The 25,517-nt window shown below is 34.9% G+C and overlaps 2 protein-coding genes across 2 annotated transcripts; one reads left to right on the top strand and one right to left on the bottom strand.

The window, feature by feature from the left end:
• Positions 1 to 7,705: 7,705 nt before the first annotated feature.
• On the bottom strand, positions 7,706 to 8,242 carry LOC142632637 (uncharacterized). Its single transcript, XM_075807008.1, has 2 exons — positions 8,047 to 8,242; positions 7,706 to 7,995 (listed from the first exon to the last, which is right to left on the bottom strand). The coding sequence occupies exons 1-2, from the start codon at positions 8,240 to 8,242 to the stop codon at positions 7,706 to 7,708; spliced, it is 486 nt and encodes a 161-aa protein (XP_075663123.1).
• Positions 8,243 to 14,790: 6,548 nt separating this feature from the next.
• Positions 14,791 to 23,978, top strand: LOC142630852 (uncharacterized). The gene is made up of 4 exons (XM_075804906.1): positions 14,791 to 15,250; positions 22,349 to 22,801; positions 22,877 to 23,102; positions 23,317 to 23,978. Exons 2-4 carry the CDS (start codon positions 22,361 to 22,363, stop codon positions 23,826 to 23,828), a joined length of 1,179 nt encoding a protein of 392 aa, XP_075661021.1. The 5' UTR covers positions 14,791 to 15,250; positions 22,349 to 22,360; the 3' UTR covers positions 23,829 to 23,978.
• The last annotated feature ends 1,539 nt before the right edge of the window (positions 23,979 to 25,517 follow it).

The raw sequence follows: 25,517 nt of genomic DNA, 5'->3' as shown, positions 1-25,517 counted from the left end.
CATACCATTGCTTTCTATTTAAAAGATCACAGTCTTTATCAAAGTGGTTTATGCAACCACACCAATAACAAATATTTGGTAAGCGCTCGTATTTGAAAGAAACCCAACACCTAGAGAAATTCTCCAACGAGAAAATTCTGCCTCAATAGAGAGGGAGAGATACATCCACCCGGACTCTAATTCTCATAATACACCTCCTATCAACATCTGTGATAATTGAGTCCTTATTCACCACACCCACGGCTTCACACAAGTCTTTAGCCACTTCACAATTCAAATAGCGAATTGGAATGTCATGGACTTGCACCCATATAGACACTTGGTCAAAGACCAAATCTCTTATGGGAATACTATTATCATATCGTTGGATCATCACCAGGTGTTTATTAAAACTCCATGGTTCTCCCTCAAAATTTTTTTCAACCTCTTCTTCATTGTTGAAAACAAACAAAATAATATGATCTCCAACATTGCGTACCTTAAAACCATTTACAAATCTCTAAATAAGATTAAACATTCTGATTATAGCCTCAGTATTTAGAGCTTGTCTTGTGAGGAACTTGGTTGCAATGGCGAATTCCGATGAACTCCTATCCTTATTCGTTTAGAAATCACCACCTTCTCTATCATTCAGAGACATGTTTACCAAATGTTCCGTAAGGTTGTCCGTGATGAATGAGAAAGATAACTAACAAAACTCAAAAAGTGTTTCCCAAATACGCCAAAAAAATAAATCCCAATAAAACCTACATGTAACAGTTTTACTTAAGGAACTCAAAACCTTAAGTAAAGGAACAACAATTCTACAACCTAAGAGAAGGAGGAGCTGTTAGGATTAGTACCCTAAAATCCTTTGTATGCTATGTATGACATTATATTATATGTAATAAAATTGTTTTATTATTATCTAAAATAATGGTAACATGAATATTTGGACATTATTATATAGTCCTTGAGATGCATAGTATGTGATTTAGTCACAGAAGATATAAATCACATGTTCTTTGTAAATTCAAAATCTAAGTTCATAGTCGGTGATGAAATTACATTTCATTTGCGAAGACTATAAAATATCAATTAAGATGCTTTGTTTTGATCATGGAAGTGAAGACTTCTAGTTGCAGTGTTAATATGTTTTAAGTGTATAAGACATATTGAACTGGATATTGTGAGATTTATTATTCTATTAATGACTGTCAAATGAATAATAAATCTCATGACTTTCATTTACATAAACTCTCAATCTTGAGGGAATAGTGAACCCGATCATGAAATGTAGGTTGCTTTAATATGTCAAGAGCAAGATCTAAACAAACAATCAAAAACTCAGTATGTTGGGCAACCACACGTAATGTTGTAGGAACACATTTTCTCAAGATGGAATTCATTGTCTCTTTATAGAGATAAAAAATATTTCTTGAGATAAGTTCATTGGATTTAGTTATTTAGAATGTTAGGCATAACCACTTTGGTAAAGATTTACTAAAATTATATTTTATGAAATATATATGAATAACTTAAAGGATTAAACCGGGTACTCAAGGATTAAGATGTACTAATCTTCAAAGTGATAGTTATATATTATAACTTTATATTACTACGAATATTTTCATGAAGGGGTTAATAAAGCATTGGGATATAATTTATTAATAAGACCTAGAGTGCAATTATATATATATATATATATATATATATATATATATATATATATATAGTGGTATTAAATAAAATTAATGATAACTTTGGGTTTGTCAAGAATTGACAGATAAGTCCAAAGCACATTGGAGCTAGAGCTTTATTTCTCCATTTTGGTCTCACTCCAAGCCACACACTTAAACCCAATTGGGTTGGCCCAAAAGACTAACCCAATTAGATAATAAATTATTTATTTAATAAGAGTTATTAAATAAAATAATTGCCAAGTGCAGAAATATATGCGTATGATTAAAAAGAGAAAGATTTAGAGTTTTCTCTAGACACTTGGTTATTCTCTTGAACAAGTACGTATAGAAACGATTGAGAGACCACAAATCTTGGGCACATTGTGAAATTTGAGTGAATATTGAAAGTCTTCCCAAGTTCAATCTTCATTTGTTTTGAATTTCACTGCATCAAGGTACGCCTTCTTGTTCTTTGTTTCTAAAATTCAGATGTTGCATATTATCTCATATGAATGAAGTAAATTCGATTATATTCCGCTGCGTGTTTTTGTACGAGATACAAAACTATATTTTCCACGTGTTTTACCAACAAGAGCACCACCTTTCTTAGCGACAGAGAAACTTTAGTACCCTTTTGGAGCAAATTGAATGTTAAAGGCTAGGTCTTTTTTAATCATGTATGAGTTATGACACCTGCCCAATTGTTTTTTTTGTTTTTGTTTTGTTGTTGTTATTGTTTGATAGGTAGTGAATATGACACACCCAATTAATACTCGATAATCTTTTCAATTTTTAAACTTTTGTTTGAGTCCTAATTATGTGTGCAATACATACTAACTTTATATTTTACATCCATTTGTTATGTTATTTACATGGCACTAATCTTATTATTGACATCAATTTGTAAGATTTTTGTAATAAAATTTGTAGTAATTTTAACAATTGAAAAAAAAGCATCTATGCACAATCATAAATTATACATTACTCAATTACAGATAGATAAATTATCAATATTTTGCTACAAGAGTTGGGATTATCAAGATTCAAGGAATACTATTAAACTGCTTTTATCTTTAATTCTTTGCAGCTCTGTTATTCAATTTGTTTTCAAATATAACTTTCTAATGATTTTAAGGGAAGGGAAAGACACTACCACATATTTTTTTGGTACAAGTAAAGTTTTTCCATCGTATATATCAAGGGAGTCAATTTCGTACCCGAGGCTATACTGGTTTGACCAGTGGAACGATATATTTCAGCACCGGTTAATACCGGTGTACCGTTTTGGGTTTACCGTTATTTTTTATATTTATAAAATAAATATATGTGTGTGTGTATTATAATAAATATAAAATTTTACCATAAACCATTTCCTTAATTCAGAACAAATCATGGTTTTAGACTATAACATCAATTAAAAGAAAAAAAAAACACAATTTAAAAAATAGAGAGCTTAATTGTTCATTGCATACTAAGGAAACAAATAATACTAATAAGTTAATGCAAATAAGTTACCTTTCTGCCTTAACAAAAATTCAAAAATTACAAAACTATAAAAAAAAAAAAAAAAAAAAAATTCCTGTACTGGCCGGTATTGTCTGAAATTGGCCGAAACATAGCCGGTATTTAAACAGGTACAAAACGTTGATGTTTCGATACCGGTACGGTATTGACTACCTTGGTATATATATACATATATATTTCTTAGAGAGGTAAAGAAAGAGTTTCAAACTTAAGTGTGAACATCTTCTTTTTTATGGAGTCCAAACTATGGAGGCGGATAAATGATAGAAAAAATTAAATTTTTTTTTTTTTGAACCTTATAAGATCAAGGGACATAAATTAGTTAAATTAGCCTATTTGCACGTGCTCACTCAAAGGCTTTTAAATTTTGTTTTTCTAAATGTGAATATTCTTCACTCATCCCAATTTGGGATTTATGCCATTTTCAATCACTAAAAGGGGATGTGATAAGATCTATAGCCCAAATTAATAAAGTAAAACAACCAATGCACTTTGTAAGAACTAGACTGGGTATAAATGTTAGTAAATATACTAAAATATAAGATGAACTAGCCTCATCGCATGCGCTCCGCATGTGCATGAGGCTTCTTTTTTGGGGGGTAGGGTTAGTGTCATAATTTTCTATTCATCACAATTTGAGGCTTAAGTGTATGTTCAATCATATTATGAATTTGAGAACTATTGATACAATCAGGGGTGTCATTAGGCTAGCCACAAAAAATGAAAACTAAAAAAACATTGAAGTCTTATGTTCGTGTGTGAATGTGTTCATTTTTTGGAGCTAGCTTAAGGACACTCCTAGCTGTATAGTAGTTCTCAAATTCATAATATGATTGAACATATGTGGGGTAAAAGGCCCAAAAGGTGCTTTCGGTCCATGGGCTTTGTTCGAGGACCATTACCTGTCCAAGGATGGATTAGTAATGATAAGGATGTCAGATTTGGAGACCCAAGAGATAATTGTGGCAGAAGAGGCTAATGGAAGTGATCCGAGGAGGGATATATCCTCGGCCAATCGAGATGTGGGTCAAATGGTAAGACATGTTGACTAGAATGATCCTATAGGAGGTTTTGAAGATGAAAATATGTTTCACAGGGGCACGGAGAACAAGAACAGTTAGGAAATATTTTAGAGAAAGCTGCTATCACCTCATTGAAGGCTCTGTACCTAAGTCTCTGTACCTAAGTCTCTGGCCGCATTAATGAGGAAGTGATATCTGAACAGTGAATTCCAGCCTTACAGCTATTACCCAAAGACTTCCAGAAGTGGTGGATGGGACAAGTATCAATATGAGCAGTCTGGACTTACACGTGGAGAGGAAAAATGAGGGGCGAGGGGAAGTATAAGAAGGAAGGATGCCCTGGAGAAGAAGGGGGAGAAAGAAAAACACTGGAGATTGAATATTGTTAATCTTTAAGTAAAGAGAAATATAAGCACTTGGTTCTCGGCTTGAGTCTGAGGATAAATTTTATCTCATAAACTTTTTCATCCTTATTGTTTCGTGATCTTGGGCCATTGTTGTTACAGTTTAAGCTCATTAGAATCAAGATTTCTGACCCACACTCTATAAATTTATTATATTGGGCTCTTTGGGTCTATACCCTCCTTCTTGTTGGGCCTAGGCACGAATTACGTCCTTACAACATACATTTAAATTTCAAATTAGGATGAATAGAAAATTATGACACTAAACCCCCCCCCCCCCCAAAAAGAAGCCTCATGCATGCGCTCTACGCGTGAGATGGGGCTAGTAGTATTTAAACTTTTATATATTTATAGTATTTATAAGAAAATTCACCTCTTTGGACTAGACTTTTATGTGGTTCAGAAATATCCCTAAACATTACGTTTAACAGGGAAAAAAAAATTGAGGACAACCCGGTAAAAATGTATCTCTAACTTCACTTAAAATGCTTACAAAATAGGACACTCTCCTACTAATCCATATTTTCAAAACAAACTTATTTAAAATTTTTAAAAATGGAAAATTATGAAACAAGAAAAAAAAAAGCCTAATTGCACGAGCAAAGTGTGTGTGATGAGGTTAGTGTAATTTTTTATCCTCATGCATTGAATGGTCATATTCTATTTTGGCATTATAGATTTGTTAAACATGTAATTTTACCCTCAGGCACATATTAAAGAATAATCTATAATATATATTGAAGACGTTTGAGTTTTGGTTGATCTCACAATATTTTACAACATATGTTTTGGAGGCATTACACTTTTACACATCATTATCATATTATATATATTTTTAATTAAATTTAAATATATTCTATATTTAAATAAAAATTATTATTAATTATGACAACTATCAAATTTCATATTAAAAAAAAAGTGAAAAAATTCATGTATTGCAAAACTTTCTTGTGCATTATATAAGTTATTGATTAGTAAAAATTTATTTATGTGTTGTAATGCACTTTTTTCAAAGAAAAAAAATACATTGGTCAATAATTATTGTTTTTTAAAAATAATTTATTACTTTGTACACACAAATTCATCATTGTTTTCTGTAATTTTATTGGTATGTGTGTACAATTTGAATTTATTTCTTATTTTCTGGAAAATTTATAAAAGCATCATTTATTGAAATATTAAATGCACTTTAATATGTGTTCTTACATCACTTGTTAATAAAGGACAATTAATTTTAATATATCTTTTGGTGGCCTTTTAACTTTTTTGCTCCACTAAAGAGACACAATAAATCTCATACTTGTCAACCTGTTACTACTACTAAATTATCAATATTGACCTCAAAAAATCAAAAATTGCCCACACCCTAACACTTGATACAAACCCTCATTTTTGACCCCCAAAAAAAAAACAACTATCCATTTATCTTTAAAAAATCCATGATTTCTCTCTTTAAAAAAGTTCCTAAATTCATCTTGAAACACCATTGAAAACCCTAGTCAATCCTCCATGCCATAATTAAAATTTAAAGGGCCAATAAATTTAAGTATATCTTTAAGATCTTATGCATATTTAGTTGAATTAACTTGGTTCAACATGAATTTTGATTTTGATTGGAGACTATGGTTTGCAAATTTTATTTTAGACTTTTAATTGATGATTTTATAATCAAATCATTTGGTTTTTTTTTTGGGTGCTAGAAACACCTCCTGTTGGATGGCTGGTGAGATATATTCTAACGGCAAAGAGCGCTTTTTGAAACCAAAAAAATAAATCAGGCGTTTGGTAATGTTTCAAAACGTGTTTTCTCAAAAAAGCTACGTTTTGAAAAGTGAAGAATTCATCCAAAACGTGTGAACAGGTTTCTTGAGCTTTTGCAAATGCAAAAGCGCTTTTGATCAATATTTCCATTGGAAATACAAGGAATGACCCAAATTACCCTCATCTCACTAACCACAAAATACACTGAAAACTGAAAAGACAAACACAGAAAATAATAGCTATAATATGCCGGAACCTCCACTGCCAATCTCACTCTCAACAACCCAATCTGAATCTGCCGACATGGCTGAATCTGCATCAATTTGACTTCAATTCCCATTTAGTTTTGGGGTTACGAAGAGAGAGAGGTATTAAAGATTTTTGGTGAAATTAAGAGAAATTACCTTAGGTGAATCTTCCTGATCTGAATCTTCCCGATCTGAATCTTCCTATTTGTGAGTGGTTGAATTTAGAGAGAGAAAAAAATAATAGAGAAGATCAAGGTGAAGAAGTGCGTGGGTGTTACAGACAAAGTGCTAAGAGAAAAGGGGGAAAGGAGAAAAAAAGGAAAAAAGAAAGAGGAAGAGCTCTGTGGAATGTTTTGGAGATTGGAGGAAGTGGCAAGGAAACAAAGAGGAAAGAAGGGGGGAAAAAAAAAGAAGAAGAGAAAAGACTAAGGGTACATGTGTGGAGGAGAAATAAAGAGGGAAAAAAAAGGAAAAAATAAGGAAATATGGTACGTGTGTGGAGGAAAAAAAAAAGATGAAAAAAAGAAAGAAATATTATCACAATATTTTCACAATACTTTCACAATAAATCTTAAGTGGTAAGTTATTATTAGCTAATATTGGTGAGAAAAAAATAATTTTTTTAAAAAGAGAAAAAAAATTTTAATAGTTAGTTCAAATTAAAATAAATATCAATTATCACAATATTTTCATAATACTTTCACAATAAATCTTAAGTGGGAGGTTATTATTAGCTAATATTGGTGAGAAAAAAATAATTTTTTTAGAAAGAGAAAAAAATAATTGTAATAGTACGTTCAAATTAAAATCAGTATCAATTATCATAATATTTTCACAATACTTTCACAATAAATTTTAAGTGGTAGGTTATTATTAGCTAATATTGGTGAGAAAAAATTAAATTTTTTTGGAAAGAGAAAAATTGATTTAAGTATTATGAAGTAGTTGATTTAAATATGAAATAAACTCCTTTATATTTACATTGTCCTTTTTAATAATTTACTATTAAAACCACCACTTTTATAAGTGCTAGCCAAACACTCAACTTTTTTTTTTTTTTTGAAAGGGGTCATTCATTCATAAACTCATAAAAGCAAAACATCGTAAGCCAAGGCCTCCACAGCCGGAGGAGGAGAATCCTCCATCCAATATACATCATTATCTATAGAATTCCTAGCATGCTGAGCAAGAACATGTGCAACCTTATTCCCATCCCTCCTAGTAGTACTAAAGCTAGCCCACTCCAAACAATAAACCAAATGGCGAATATCATCCACCACATAGCCTAGCAAAGAACAATCTATCTTTGTCGATGAAATGGCTTGCATAACATTTACATTGTCTCCCTCTATAATCAGCTTGTTGAATCCAGCATCTACAGCAAATTCCAATGATCTTCAACATGCCAATAATTCTGCTTCCATACTAGAGCGCACCGGTGGCCCACTTGCTGTCATTGCCGCCATAACCTGACCATGCTCGTCTCGAATAATTGCTCCTACACCAGTTCTGTCCAGGTCGGAGAAAATAGCTGCATCGAAGTTTAATTTATATACAGAAGATGGTGGGGGCTTCCAGATCACACTGTAATTCTGTTCTGGCTGCATCACAGTCAGCTGCATTTGTGCCGATTTATACTCGTCAGGTACTCATCTGCTCTCTTCAAGTGCCTCGGGTCCATCAGATTTCCACCAAAAACCACTCGGTTTCTCTGATTCCATATAAGCCAGGCTTGAATCTAGAACAGCTCCACTTCCTCAGTCATTAACTTATCAATTAAATATTCCATAAGTTGCAGCACATCAGTGGAAGCTACACACCTCTTCTGCAATTTTCGACAACTACCTGCCCAAATATCTTGCACTGCAGCACACCCCCAAATTGCATGGATTGTACTCTCCGCCTCCCTTAAGCATAATGGACATTTGGCTTCCGATATTACTCTCCTCCGGACCAGATTAACTCTTGTGGGTAAAATATCAGTACAAGCCCTCCAACTGAATACTTTAATTTTATTGGGAATTTTCAGATTCCACAACACTTGCCAGATCTTCTTTCTTGCACTATTATTTGATGATTCTGCCTTATCCACCCCTTGTATCCTCCTTGCCACCATATAAGCTGACTTCACAGAAAAATACCCATTCCTATTATAGCTCCATATAATAGAATCAGCAACACTCAACTTTTTAAAAAAACACTTTTTAACAGTTTTTACCCAACAATCAATTTTTACAAAAAGTCCAATTTCATACCGCATTTTTTAAAAACTCCACTTTTAAAAAAAAACTCAATTTCAAAAACCTGAACCAAACTCACCCAATAACAAATATGATGTTGAAAATAGTTTATATTCAACTTTCCATATAATTTGCCGTGACCATAATTCGGCCTTAATAAAAAAAGGCTAAAATAAAACTCTTTGGGAATATGTTTAATAGACAGGTGGTAGTTAGTACTGACTATCTACTCTTCAGTTACATGGGAAGGCACACAAATTAAGAGATACACATAAAACAAAACAAAGCAAAATGGTAAAAGAAGTAAATAAAAGTAAAGCAAAGAAGAAAAATGACTGATAAAACAAAAAAAGCAAGAAGAAGTAGAAGTAGAAGAAGGCAAACTGCAGATGAGGTGCCCACTTGTAGCGACTTGGGTGGGTTGTTCGTTTCGTTGTTTTTGTATCAACTGATTTTCTTTTTCCGACCGAAATTTCCAAAATCCACAAATATGTTTGATATGGTTTTATATAGATCGGTATCTTGAGCGGTACATTTTGAAGGTGTTTCTGTACCAATTCCTAAGATTAACATGATAAGTACCGATTGGTAGTGTACGGTATGAACTTCTTTGGTCTAAACGGTGATTAAAGCTGACCATTGCATAAACAATTTTGGACACTAGTTTGGTCTATTATTGGACATTATATTATATTGAATCTAAACCTGGAGTTCATGGACTGGTTTCGAAACCTCAAGGGGTTCGGTCTAGGACCGTGTGAGCCTAACTCAATCATGGGCTTGCCAAGTGAGCCTTATCTATAACTCCCTAATTTGTTCTTGGTCGTGAGTGAAGGAAGAGAAAACTAGAGAGATTTTAACCTCCAAGTCACATAGTCAACTTTGTATATCCTTGATTAAGGCAATGTGGATCTAACTATTGTGCATGGTCACTATCACTTCTAACTGTAGCGTCCTTTTGTTTCCTGCATGGGTAATTATAATTGCTATTTTAGGTTTCCCGTTAATTTTCAACTGACTCACTACTCAAGGCTCCAAGCCAACAACTATCCTTTTTAATTATATTAGATCCGAACATTGGAAGATTACTAATTTCTTCTTGGTAGTCTATCAATAAGGTTATATATGATTCACGAATGTTCTTTTCCTCTTTAATATTTCATTTCCACTTAAATCTAATTTCCTTCTCCCTTTCAACTCTAATATATATATAACCCTCCTATCCACTACATTTGAATCCTAAGTGCTCCTAAAGCATCCATTCTGTCCTTCTATAAGTCTCATATGCATTTCTTAGTTTTCTCTTTTCTTCTTCCTTAGGTGATACTTCTTGTTGCCCTACCATTATGGGCAAGCTTACTAAATTTGTTGACTCTCCTAAGAACATAGGTGTATTTTGACTCGTTATGGGTATGGTAGATAACTGGCATCTAGGGCTAAATCTCATGTGTACGACATCATATATACTTCATGACTGAAACCGTATAGGATGCCTACTGCCTTAAACCTAGAGACCCTACCAAGACTTGTAAACTGCCTTGTGAAGACCACTCAAGCAACACTCTAGATTACAAACTAGGTTCCTCTTTAAGAATAGTCACACTTATCACCCACCACAACTAAAAATACTACCTAAAAGGATGATGGTTCCCTAAAGGATAACAACTTATATCGATATCACACTCCACTTGCTTTTGAACTACAATGGGTCTAATAACTACGAAGGTATATAGGAATTTTAGTTGGATTCATGTTGCATGGGTGCATACATGGATTTAAGTTCATTAACTATGAAATTAACCATCTGATTAGGTTTTTGACTTCGCATGTGCTGCATACTCAGCCAAAAAAGAGTCAACTGCAAATATTTCATTTATCATAAATGTGTATGCTTTTTACTTTAAGTAGTTTATCCTTAGTGTTTTTAATTTATTTTTCCATGCATTTTTCACAATTTCACAATTGTATAATAGAGTTTTTCAAAATATGCGTCTAGTCAATGGCATTCTAATAAGCTTTATTAGGATTTTAATTGAATTGAATAAATGACAATAGTGGAGGCTGATCTCTAAATTAGGAAATAGTGGTGCTTAAGACCATCCACATTCATTTTTCCTAATTCTATCATATTTTACCATCTAAAAAACTACTTTATCAATTATACCATACCATTTTCCAATACCCCAACATCAAAACTTTTATTTTTCTATTCTACACATTAAAATAATATATCTTTACAATAAAATATTTTTTTCCTTTTTTTTTTTCTCAAATCTATCCCCACTGAACTTTTCCCCTCTTCTCTTTTAGACTCCTCCATACAGCTACACCTCCATACAGCTACAGATCGGCGAAACTTGAAAAAAAAAAAAATCACCCCGATCAACGGCACAGCCATCACAAACGCCGATCTTCCACTCCTCCTCCATCATTCATATCAACCCAGGTCGGCGAAGCTAAAAAAAAAAAAAAAAAACATCACGCCGATCAATGGCACAGCCACCACAACACCAACCTTCCAGAGTCCTCCTCCACACAACTCCTCCATCATCCAATCGGCGAAACTTAAAATATAAAAAAAAAAAAAAAAAAAAAAAAAAAAAAAAAAAAAAAAAAAACCCACCACCTCCAAAGAAACCCACGCCGATCTGGAGCTCCGATTTATACCAGAAACCCACAACAAAAACCCACACGCCGATCTGGAGCTTCGATTCATACCAGAAATCCACAACAAAAACCCACACCTCCAAAAATCATACCAGAAACCCACAACAAAAACCCACACGCCGATCTGGAGCTCCGATTCATACCCGAAACCCACAACAAAAACCTACACCTCCAAAAATCAGACCTAAAACCCACAACAAAAAGTTATACCACGCCGATTGGAGCTCCGATTCAAACCATCGGAGCCATCCGCCAACCCATCGGAGCCATGCGCTTCCACCGTTGAGCAAACCCACGGGGTTCTTGAGTCTGAACAGTGAGAGAGCAGATGAGAAAGAGAGAAGGAAGAGAAAGAAAAGAAGAGAAAAAATGATAAGGAGAGAGAAATTTTCGGGGTAAAAGTGGAGAGAGAGAGAATTAAAAAATATATTTTTTTTATCCCATGAGCTACAGTACCATCTTACATTTAAGATGGTACTGTAGCTCAATTGTATATTTTTTTACAATTGTTGCAAAATACAACATTCAATGGAGCTGGAACTTTGGGCTGAATTGTAAAAAAAATTGCAAAGAAGGGCTCCATTTGCCATTTGCCACATTCATTGTGGATGCTCTAATACCTTCTAATCCTTGTACCTCAACTCAAAATTTAGAAATTTTGGTTTGGACTTTGTTTGAGGGGTTAAACGTCAATTCTTGGACCTTTAAACAGAGTGATGATTACTATCCTACACTAGCCCACAATGCTTATAGCATATTGTCATGGCCATGTTTTGGGTGACTTACACACTCTTACTCTAAGCGTAACTATCTATACAATATGCTTAAGACCATTCATAATGGGCTTTACAAAGTTCTAGCAAATTTTTTTCTCAAAAGTCACTTTTCCATTTTATCTACCAACATTTTTGAATATGCATTGCAACAAACTCTTTATTTGTTTCTCTATTTTATTTAAATATTACTATTTTCAACCCTAATCAACCCCACAACAGCATAACTACACCAAGACATAGCCCCCTACACCCTAAGAAAGAAAAAAACCCATAGAAACCTACATAGCCCTAACCCACCATCATCATCCTTGACACAATCTCCATGGCAATAAGGTCGAGACAACATATTTGGATGTTGTGGGGGCACCTCTCCTTGTGCTAATATCGTTCCTTTTACTTTCTCATCTTCATCTCTATCTTGCAAATCTCAATTCTCCTAGTCCTCATTTTCAAATGTGTGATCTTCGTCCTCATCTTCTTCATTTTCTTCATCTCTTTCTTCCTTTTGGTTTTGAAGCTTGGTATTGTTCAAATCTTTGTCCTTTTTATTGTAAAACCACCCATGATCTTAGTCTTGAAAAATCCTCAAGATTGTGGATTGAGCTTTTTGTTTCTAAAATTATCATGTTGTTGTCTTGAAAGGGGATCAAGTCTCACCCTAACACATGATGAGAGAAAGGTCGTTGAGAGAGAGTGAGAGAGATCTTGGGACTTTAGAGCTAATAATAAATGCTAGGAAAATCATTTAGCTTTTGCCACAATACTTATCATATTTTTGAGTAATATAGCAAAGCAAAAATTTGTCGACCTACTTGTGAGTTCGTTGAAGAAAGAAAAAAGAGTTTTCGTTAATAAAATTAAAAAAAAAAGTGAGGTTTATTACAAGGAAGTCAATACTATACCGAAGACTATTTTGATTTGATTAGGGGAATGAAATATTTTGGTATTGTTCAATTTCGGTGTACTATTTCGGGATTGTATGAATTTATGATTTGTAGTGAAGATTATATACTACAATATAAGTTAGTCTTGAACCAAAAAAGAATTAAAATAACCAACTTAGTGTCGATTATTTTAAATTTCATTCTATTTCTTAAAAATACGAAAGATTTACGAACCAACATGTAACCAAGAAAAAATTGGAAAAAACATTCGTTTAATGTTTTAATCAAAGTTTTTTTTTTTAATAAGGTTCCATTTCAAAACATAGTATTTAATACACGCAAACCTACCCAAATTTAACACTTAATCATAACCATCCATCATCATAACCGCTTCACCAAACCCTAAATACTCTAATTTCACTCTTTCTTCTCCACACCCTTTTGCCGCCTCTCCAAAACTTCTCTACCTAATACAATACCAATGGACTATTTGGGAAAGTATTTTGATTATATTCAGAGCAGCACTTAAATTCTTGGAAAAGTATAGGCATAAAAAGTGATCAAATGGTCAAGCTATGTAGCGGTTGTGGAGTAGTGTTGATGTTGCTTACAGAACCTGATTAAGAGCAGTGGCCGCCAATGGCCGAGATTGATCTGACTTTTAATCAATTTTCAAAAGAAGATTGTACCAATTTGAAATGCTTTTTTCGTCCAAAAAGGTTGAAATCAATGCTTCAGTATTTGAACCAGGATGTTTCAAGGGAGATCACTGTGCCACTTTAGTGACCAGCACAATGTGTTTTAGTTGTACTAGCCTGTATGGTATGAAATTGATAACCTTTATTTTATGGATGTTTTAGTTAGAGTAAAAGGAATGGGTATTCCTTTTTACCTTTTGCCTAGACACCTCTTTAAAATTCTTTTAATTTTTTTTATTAATCTTTGGAATTCTTCAAAATTTGCTATATTGAAAACTAGTGAGTCATCAACACCAAAAAAGGGTCTTATTATAGGGGCTTTCATGGTGCATCTTGTTCCTTAATTTCCCCATTTTGCTTGGAGTGATTGAATAGAGTGGACAGTTCTTTTGCACATAAGAGTAAAAGGTAAGATAATAAATGATTTCCTTGACGAAGACCCCTACTAGATGTGATATAACTCTTACTTTCTCCATGAATAAGAATAAAGTAACACAATCCATAATCCGATCTATCCATATTTCGTCAAAGCCCATCATTCTCATCACAGTTTTTAGGAATCACCCTTCTTGATTCAACCCATCGTAAATTTTACTCATGTCTAGTTTTATAGCCATATTATATACCATTTTTTCTTATTTTCTATGGTGATTTCATATATTTTTTTTATGCCTTTTTTACCTTGTATATTACCTCTTCTTTATGGTTAATGACTTGATGGTATTGCCCTAAGACTAATCTATTAAAAAAAAAAAACACAAATTTGGTTATATTTATTTAGTCACACTGCATACAAAATTGGGTTTTTTTTTTTAGGGTGTGTGTGGGAAAATGGGCCCATACCTATATATATTTTTTTTTTTCTGTTTCAATCCAAAGAAAAGAACCCAAATCCTCACTGGCAGGCAGTCACTCACTTACCAAATAAACCACCAATAGAGAGTTTTTAGCCAGAGAGGAAAAATGAAAAACCCTCCACACTTGAGAGAGTAGAGACTTTTTTTTTCATTGTGAGAGTTGTGATTGAATTGAGAAGGGAAAAAAAAGAAAAGAGAATCCCACTCTCTCTTTGAGTCTATCTCTGTCTACATTCAGAGTCACAGAGGAGACGTTACAAATTCTTACTCATTTTAACAACTGCCTCTGACTCTCTCTCTCTCTCTCTCTCTCTCTCTCTCACTGATCCCCTAAAAAGCTAAAACCCTATTCTCATTTGCTTTAAATTCTTCACTATCCCCTCTCTTCTCATCTGCCTCGGTTTCTCAGAACAACAAATTTCACTTCAACGCCTCAAGCGGTAGAGGGAGGGAGGGAGGGAGGGAGTGAGTGAATCCTCAGACACTGTTTTGTCTTCTGTTTTTTCAGGTATGGGTTTAAGGTTTTTTTTTTTTTGGTTTGGTTTTTCCTATAAAAATGTGGGAAAAAAGGGAATTGGGTTTTTTTTGATTGTTTGATTCTTGATTATTTTCTTTGTTATTTGGGACCCTGAAAGAACAGTAATGGCTGAAGTGCTGTACTGTGAGAGTCCAAAATGCGGCTTATGAAACCGTTTTTCTCGGGTACCAAATCGAGTACTTTTTTTTTTGTTCTTTGAGAACAAAATATTGATGATATAATGATTTCATAATGAGTTCTTGTTTGTGGGGTTCATTGTAAATGTTATATTTCCTTTGGTTTTTTCTTTTTCTATACGGTTTAGAAAGAATTTGGTAGATATTATCCTTGTCAAAAAAGAGAGAGAATTTAGTAGATATTATAATGTGTTTTGCTTCTTCTTTGTCTGCCAATTTGATTGCTACATTTTATTCACATTCTTGTTGGGTGCTTGAAATTGTGTTTTTCAATGCAAGATTATGATCGTGTCTACATACATATGAGGCCCTGATAGGGAATATGTTCATTAATTTTTATAATTTGTTAGTGACAATGGGGGAGTGGAAATTTGAACCCTGTGTGTCTTTGTTGGAAATACCAGGATGTGCCAGCTTGCTCTTGGATTATTCTTGGGATCTTACTGTTTTGAACACTTTTTCTTGCAGCACATATTGCGAAAGTTGATTTTGGCAAACCTTATTATAGCCTTGGTCCAATAGAGCTGGGGTGTGTTTTCTGGGTTACATTGTTTTTTGTGATGGCAACGCTTCTGATATGTTCCTTAGATAAATAAATAAATAAATAAAGTAAAAGTGTAAATTAGGGTTGTTCGTCCATTATATTTGTCTTTGAACCTTCCAATTGGAGAGGAGCATCTTATTGTTGTGTTCTCATATTTTTGTTAAAGCAAGTAGGCTCTTTTGCCGCTGGTCTGTCACAATTTTGATTTAAGAGGCTAGAGTTAGGGGTATTGAAATGTTGATGATTCTTCAGAAAATAATTTTGTTATTGATAGGTTCCTTTTCTTGACTGCAAACTAGGAATGAGTTAGTTCTTAGTCATCAACTTTGTTGAAATGGAGAAAGAAGAATGTAGTTCGATATTTTAAGCAATAGCTCTGCCCTTCCTTTTGAAACACTCAGGACTCTAGACTGCACCATTGGAAATTATGTGGTTATAGAACAATGGAAAGTCCTGAAGCAATCTAACCTTCTTTTTGTTGTTATTACAAGATTTTTTCTTTATTTGTTGATCATTATCGTATGGGAAAAATATAGAAGGCTATTTTTCCTCTTTAGTATAATGTTATCTGCTAAAATGGAGGTACAATTGATCAAGAGACTAACATTGAACTTGTCTGTAGATTGATATTAAATATCAGGACTTAATTATGTTGAACTGTTCAGGGATGTTAGGTCTCAAAGACCTTGTAACTATTGACTACTAAGAGCCTTTTGAAATTTAGTCCCAAAATTTTGGGGTCAGCTATGGATCCTCAATAGATTAGTTAGGATTGACCACATGTGTTCTTTTTCTCCATTCTAGTCGATTTGAAGTCATGCTCTCCGTTATTTCTTTAATTGACATGTCCATTTATTACTTCTAGTAATGTTATTTTAGGTATTCCTCTACTTTTTTTTGTTATCTCATTTTGGACCAACTCACTCTTTTTTGCCAGTGCATTAATCACTTTGCTTTGAACATGACCAAACCATCTTAAGCAACTCTCCCTCATCTTTTCATTAATAGGGGCTACCCCTAACTTTAAGCGGATTTCCTTATTTTGAATCCTATCTTTCATGTATTTCCACTTTTTCATTTTAACATTCTCATTTCAGCTACACTCATTTTATGTGTATGCTGCTTCTTAACAATCCAACAATCCAACATTCGGTACCAACATCAATAAAAACTAGAAAATGAATTGCTCTCTCAATCAATCCCCCACTCCCCCTAGTGAGCTAGCCATACACATTGAGTGTGCATGTGCATGTATGCACTCAACTTGCAATAGTTTCTTGCAAAGTACTTTTAATTGTGTGATAATCTAAAAGCAGCTCATAGAAGAGCATAGGATAAAATACACTTTTTTAAGGATAAAATAATTAGAGAGCCACCGGCCCCCAATTTATCCTGGATTTAGGACGTTTATTCAACTCTTGAATCCATTTCTTTTGTATTTTTATATAAGTATTTCCTGTTTCCTTCTATTCTTTTGTTTCTTTCATGATGGACATGGCTTGTTAATTATCTGCATATAGTTTTTTTTTTTTTGATAAGTAATAAAGATATATATTCAAGAACACTACCTTATGCAGAAAACATAAGACAGAGAGAAAAGTACAAAGGGAAAGAAAAAGAAAAAAGAAAAAAAGAAAGGAAAAGATACTAATTACACAAGAGAGAGCTAAGAAACATAGGGAGAGAGTCACTAGAGGTGAGTCTCCAAGCCCTAGACCAGTCAAATAGAGAGCCACTGAAAGAAGCCAATAGCTGGTCATCCGAACTTTCTATGTCCTCAAACGTCCTCCTATTTCTCTCCCTCCAAAGACACTACATCAAGCATAATGGAGCTAAATTCCAAATGCTAAACACATGCTTTCCAGGCCAATTCCACCAACCAAAAAGGATATCCGCAACCAATCTTGGCAAGACCCAAGAAATCCCAAAAGATCTAAACACCAAACTCCACAACCGATGAGCCTTACCACAATGAAATAACAAATGACCCACCGTCTCCCCATTATAACGGCACATGATACACCAGTCAACAAAAGCCATCCCTCTACCCCTCAAATTGTCACCTGTAAGGATTCTATCCCATACAGCAGTTCACACAAAGAAGGAAATACGCTGAGGAGCCTTAACCTTCCAAATGCCTTTCTAAGGAAAAATAATGGGCAAGGGGCTTCTCAACTTGTTGTAAAACGAACGGGTATCAAAATCCCCATTCTTTGTCAGTTTCCATCGCATACGATCTCCATTCTTAGTGTGAGGAAGATTTGAACCCAAAGTACGGAGGAATTCATCCACACCACCCATTTCCCAATCATTTGGTCTCCGAATAAAAAGAACATTCCAACTTCTCCGTTCCTCTATCTCGAACCGTTCAAGAGAAGAGGCCACCGATGCCTCTTTATTGGATGCAATCCCATACACACTCGGAAAGGACAATTGAAGTGGAGTGTCCCCACACCATTGATCTGTCCAAAGCTTAACTCTATCTCCCACCCCTACCACAAAGCGAATATTTTTGCTAAATTCCTCCCACCCGATACGGATACTTCTCCACAAGCCACACCCATGTACCCCTCTACCAAGCTTGGTAGTCCATCCCCCCCATTCTTCCCCAAACTTGAGAGCTACAACCCTTCTCCACAGCCTTTTCTCCTCAATTCCAAACTGCCATAACCACTTCCCTAGTAAGGCTTTATTAAAAGTAGTTAATTTCCTAACTCCTAACCCACCATGTTTCAAAGGTGCACACACCTTGTCCCATCCCACCAAATGTGTCTTGGAGTCCCCCCACAAGAAATCCCTTTGCAACCTCTCAATTTCATTGGCCACATGCGTAGGGATGGTAAAAAGAGATAAATAATAAGTGGGAAGACTAGGTAATGTGCTTTTAAGCAACGTTAGTCTTCTACCTTTAGACAAATACAACTTCTTCCAACCGGCCAACTTACGCTCAATTTTCTCCAAGATAGGATTTCAAACAATAGGGGACTTATGGGACGCCCCCAATGGCATACCAAGATAAGTCATAGGCAAAGACCCAATCCGGCATCCCAGAATCTCTGCCAAGACTTGGACATTAGGAACCTCCCCAATGGAAACCATCTCACTCTTCAGCGCATTAACCTTTAAACCTGTCATTGCCTAGAAACAAAGAAACATCCGAACATGTAGAATTTAATGGATTTTTTAGTTGGGTTGCCCAGATATGGTTTAGACAGGATTTGGCTATAACATCACTACAACTAACATGATCTGATGTCATTATTTTGACAATGGTTTTGTAGCTGGTGCATCAACTTCAGTTCTTTATTACCCAATTCTATTAAAGAAGCTGCATAAAATATAACTTGTACCTGAAATTAAGTAGCACTCACAAAGTGATATTCCTATTATTATTATTATTATTCTGATGTTATTTTATTATTTTTTTTTTTTTTGTGGGGGGAGTGGATAGTTTATATTTTGATGATGCATCTTCCTATTTGTTGAAAGCATCCAATTTATGAAGATCATGCTTGCTTTTAGACCTCTTTGGAGTTGAAAATTTTGATTGTTTAGTTATTTTGATTTCAAATGATGAGGCTTTTTACCTGTTGAAATATATATTCATGTTTGTATCTCCTTCCTTTTCATGAACATCTAATTCCTGCATTAAAATGAAGGTGTTAGTGAGGCATCCTGCGTGAGCATTTCCTAGGTGTCAAATTTTTGGACTAATTCATTGTATGGTACAATTTAATGGAAGAGATTAATAAAAGGGAAACCAAAAAATACACACAAAAAGAAATAGTTTATTCATTCCCTTACTATATATATAATTTGCATCATTTTAGTACCCTTTTCTTAGTTTATGTTCTTTATTTGAGTGGTGCACCATGACTAAAGAGTTTTCTTGTAATTCGTTGATTGATTTTATGGATCATTTGAGTCTTCGATTGTCACTTTTAGGCAGCTCTTCTTTTAGAGCTTTCCTTAGGCTTTATTTGGTAGGGAGGATAGAAAAGCGAGAGAAAAGAAAATGTTTGGAGGATCGGTGAAAGGAACATTATATTTTCCATTGTAAGTGCTTGTTATGAGGGAAAGAAAAGTGGAGAAAAATAAAGCAGCTTGTGTTAAATCACTATTGTGTCCTCGTATTGAATTGTTATTAATAAATTAGAGTGATAAGATTGTTGAATTATCTTTGTAAGGCATTCTGTCCTATTTTCCTTTAATTTTGGGATGATTAAAAATAGCAGACCTGTACAGGAAATAATCATCTCTCCTGTTTTTTCCCTTCCTTCTCTACTCTTCATAACAATAGAAAGTATCTATACATCTTCTACTTTTCACTCTTAATGAAATCCCTTATTATCACTATAAAAAAAAATCCATGATGATGTCTTTGGATTTAAAAAAAAAAAAAGTGATTTCCAAGTAAAAGATTAGCTTGCCATCTAATTTGGAGAAACTCCAAAACACCATAAGATGGTTGTAGATGACCATCTATTGGATAATGTTTTTTGAAGGTGGATGGAAGCTCTGTAGTTTTTCTCAATAGCCAGTTTGTTCCTTTTTTCTCCATGCCCCTTTCCTCTTAGTTGGTTCCTTGTGTTTATTATAGTTAGTTCAAGTTTCCCAATGAGCTCTATCTCAAATGCACTACCTCCCCTCATAAGAATGGGATGTACGGTGAGGTTGTGGATTCAACCCCCATTGGCTGCATATGTAAAAAAAAAAGAAAAAAAAAGAAAAAAAAGAAAAAAGAAAAAAGATTATGATTATGATTATCAGTTCAAGTATGGGAATATATAAATATTTTTGTTGGTGCATTTTTTTAAAGAAGCAAAAACATGTGGGATACGTATTTTAGAATCATGTGTAAAGAGTGGATGATTTGTAACCTACTGGGAAATCAATGTATAACAAAACATATTTTGTAAGATTATGAGTAATTTAATTAGTGTGATGAGGCCTGAAATGAACTTGTGGGGTGCTACAGATGAGATAACTGCACTAAGTTCAAAATCTGAATTCTTGGATCTCATTATTTTAAAGTTGGTAATTTATTTTTCTAGGGAGTGCAGACCAATCAGCTTAGTTGATGGTTTTTGCCAAGCCTTTTCTGGCCATATTAGGGGTATTCAAGATCCCATCCCCAGTGCTTGTGTTAGTCAAGCAGTTTGAATGCAGATAATCCTCATTGCTTGTCATATGATTGCAGAGACGTTAATTTTTTTTATTTTTTTAAGTACAGAGATGTTAAAACTTGTAGCTAGAAGAAGTGGTGAGCAAGATTGGTTTTATGATATTAGCTGCAACCCTATGAACTGAAAGTTGTTTTGCATGATATGATTTGTCTGAGTGACAGAGATGCTTGAGGGGACTGACTCTGTTTGTTATTCTTCAGTTTTCTGGTTTTGATTGGTCTTGGTCTGACATAACTTATAGGTCACGTATTCTTGGAAGCCTTGGAGGCTTATTGGTAGAACGCTTTTGAGGGTGAGAAAACTTCTGGTTGGTTATCATGGAATAAGGCATTCCAAGGGCTCGTTTGGTATGTGTGTTTAAACAACAGTTTTTAGTTTTTTTTGGAAATATGTGTGGGTGAAAAAGTGTGTGGAAATATGTGTAATGTTGTTTAAAAACTGAAAACATGTGTTTGAACTCGCGTACCAAACGGGGCCCAAATCTTTGAAGGTGAACATTTGGATTTGGAGAATGTCCACTTCCTCTGTACTAGGGTTGTGACCTGTTTTGGTGACTTAGTCATAAATTTCTGCACCTAAAATTACTAGATTGTGGAGAATAGAATGGTATCTTTTAGAGTAGCAGTTATCATTAATGGATCTAATCTATGTTAGCTTACTTGAGGCTGCAAAATGGCGCACTTTGTGAAATCTGTCTTAGCCTCTTATAACTGCGTAATGGAGGCCTTTTTATTTTATTTATGAGAAGCATAACTGTATAGGATTCAAATCATGAAAAGGACTTATTGTCACACTGCACAGGGCTTTGGAGGTGCAGTAATTCTTATTAAAAGATGCTATTATCTTTTGATGTGAGGTCAAGGTGGCAGGATATGTTGTAGCGCCAATATTGGATGTTCTTAAGGAGAATCTTTGTGGTTATCCATTGTAGCAGGATTAGTGTTGAGTTTTTGATCACTTTGATGTATTCTCCAGTGTATTCACAGAATGGGTTTACATCTTCACATAATGGGTTTGCCATTTGTTTGATCTGCCTTTTACCTTTTTTACAAGTTAGATGAAGTACTTTTGCATTTCCTTTTCTCCAATATAATTAGTCTCATCTTTTTCTATTTGTTCTCTTTTAAATATGCAATTTTGCTTAATATTGTTGGGTGCACAGGTTGGTTTTGCCATGGAGAGCTCTGATGATGAAAAGGATGGAGCCCCTGGGAATTACATTCCAAAAGAACTGACTCATAGTGTGGCGTCTAATGGTGCAAAATTTGTAGATGAAGTACTTAATGGTCAAAATGAACGTTGTTTGGAAAATTTTCGCATGGATAAGCATGTGTTTTACAAGCTGTGTGATATTTTGCAAGCAAAAGGCTTGCTACGTCACACAAATCGAATAAAGATTGAGGAGCAATTAGCCATTTTCATGTTCATAGTTGGCCATAATCTAAGGACACGAGCTGTCCAAGAGTTATTCCGATATTCAGGAGAAACCATCAGTCGCCATTTCAATAATGTTTTGACTGCGATTATGGCGATTTCATTAGATTTTTTTCAGCCTCCAGGGTCTGATGTTCCACCTGAGATCATGGAAGATCCAAGATTCTATCCATACTTTCAGGTACCCGGGTAATTAAATTAGATCGAGGTCTCATTTCTTGGTAATTATTACTCATTTTTAATTCTTTTCTGCTAGGATTGTGTGGGAGCAGTTGATGGTATCCATATTCCGGTGATGGTAGGTGTAGATGAGCAAGGACCTTTCCGCAACAAGAATGGCATGCTTTCACAAAATGTTCTAGCAGCTTTTTCATTTGATCTCAAGTTCCATTATGTTCTAGCTGGCTGGGAAGGCTCAGCATCAGATTTGCAAGTCCTGAATTCAGCACTCACAAGGCGAAGCAAGCTGCCAGTCCCTGAAGGTATTCTGCATATTTGGAAAGTCATGCTTACTCAGACGTTTTTACATCCAGTTAAACTGGCATTTATGATTTTTCTAAATTAGCATTGGGAAAGGATCTGCTAGTACATATTTGGTATCATTTTTTTAATTGTTTTTTCAAGAAATGTATTATACTGTCTGAACTCCTTGAAGTTCTTACTTTGACTACTGTATATGAAATTTTGATGATGCAGGAAAGTACTACCTTGTAGACAACAAGTATGCAAATATGCCAGGTTTCATTGCCCCATATCATGGTGTTCCCTATTACTTAAAGGAATATCCTAGTGGCTATCATCCACAAGATGCCAGAGAGCTATTTAATCAACGACACTCATTGTTACGAAATGCCAGTGATCGCATATATGGCGCTTTGAAGGCACGATTCCCTATATTGATGTCTGCTCCTCCATACCCATTACAAACACAGGTGAAGTTGGTTGTGGCAGCATGTGCGATACACAATTACATTCGTAGGGAGAAACCAGATGATTGGATTTTTAGAACTTATGATGAAGATACTGCTGTACTACAAATTGAGGAACCATTGCCCCCTATAGAGGTGGAACAGCCTGTGATGCATATTGACACCCAAGCTCTGGACATAGGTATTGAAACCGAGCAACTAGAAATTTCTTCACGGCTGCGAGACTCCATTGCAACTGAGATGTGGAATGACTACATCCGGGATTTATCAGCCATGTAAATTGACTGATTTTGGTTACAGATTCAGGCTAGGGTTGAAATTTTTTCAGGATCTAGAAACAGATGAAAGGTTTTTAATGTGATTTTGATGGTGTACATTGGGCCCTTCTGTTTATACAAAGGAAATATATTGGGTAGAGCATCATACCTTTCAAAGATTGCATAGCATGGTTTCTAGATTTTGAGTTTATAATTAAAAAAAAAAGGAACAAAGAGGAAGAAGCAGCAGAAAATGAAAATGCCTTTTACCCTTTATCAGTCCACTCCTGAAAGAGGCATTCTCCTCTCCCTTGCATATGATATGGTGTGCGAAACTGGACTGTCTCAAATGGGTAATTTTTACATGCTCTGGGAGCAATACTTCCCCCTCTCACATGAGGGGTGGCCCCATGGCCGGACCCACACGTGGAGCCCACCCTTCATGTGAGAGGAGGGAGCATTGCCCCGGAGCACCTAAGTTTTTTCTATCTCAAATAAGACATGGTCCCATCAAATGTGAAAGGGGGTCATTTGATAAGGACTGAACATGGTGCTTTTGTAAGCAACTATTTTTTGAGAACGAAATTTTAGTCTTTAACCAAACCAACACACTGCGGGTGGTTGCTGAACATGGTGTGAATCAAGAATATTTGAGGGACCAACCAGGTTATTGATGTTGAGGGAACAAAGGCTAAGCTTCTGATTTCCTTCTCTAACTCAACTACTAATTGAAGTCATTTTTCCTATTTAACATTCTTCAAAATGGATTTAGTTTGGTCCCTAATTTGCCCAACTGTCACGTATTTACTAGATATGATATGTTGATAGCGTGGCTGTATTTTTAAATAGTTGATTGCTATGTCATGTTCGACTCCACGTAGAGGTGGGCTGCAATGATTGATGCTTATGTAAGTTGCATTGATGGGCATGTGAAAGTGATGCATCAATCATAATTACCATTTACTACCTGATTAAGTAGTGGGAAAAAAGTGTACTTACCCATTCTCTTACAATAGGTAGCAAGTTTGTCATCCTGTGGGCATGTGGAGTGAGACAATGTTTAGCAGTGATTCCTTAAGGGCGTGTTTGATTGGAGATGAAATATGGATGATAGAAAAGAAGGGAGAGAAATGATGATTTGGTGTTGTTTGGCAAGGAGAGAAAAGATGGATGATTTTTGGTGGGATCCAAGCATTTTATCCTCAAGCTTACCAAAAATTGATCTCTTCAATTTGGAGAAAAAATAGGCATGAAAATGTGCTTGTCAACATAGTAACCATTTTGCCCGAATTCTTTAATGCGTCTCACCTACCCTCCAAGCACCTTCACCACACATATTTGAGGTATCTCCTTACTTCTCACTCTACACAGCTCTATCGTATGTCTCTCTCTCTCTCTCTCTCTCCAAGCTAATCTACTAGTAAGTTTGGCTTGCTTTGAAAGAGAAATACTCATGCGAATAGTCCAAGAACCAACCATCATAGAGAGAAAAAAAAAATGACGAAAGCTCGAGTGCTCTCTAGAGAGGAGGAAGTAGAGTTATCACGCAGTAATAAAAAAGTTAAGGACGGCCACCATGCAAACTTCAGTGATGGCTCAGGCGAGGACACTTTCTCACTAGGTGCCCAGAGTCCCTAGAATGGTTCAAAAGCCTCCTTCAAGGATAAGCTTGTGGGTTAGATATCGGGGGCTTTTGCTCAGGGCTTTGACT

The sequence above is a fragment of the Castanea sativa genome, chromosome 4 (genome assembly GCF_040712315.1).
Source record: "Castanea sativa cultivar Marrone di Chiusa Pesio chromosome 4, ASM4071231v1".
Lineage (NCBI taxonomy): Eukaryota > Viridiplantae > Streptophyta > Magnoliopsida > Fagales > Fagaceae > Castanea > Castanea sativa.
Note: the sequence above shows the minus strand (reverse complement) of the source record. Positions and strands in the feature narration are given on the sequence as shown.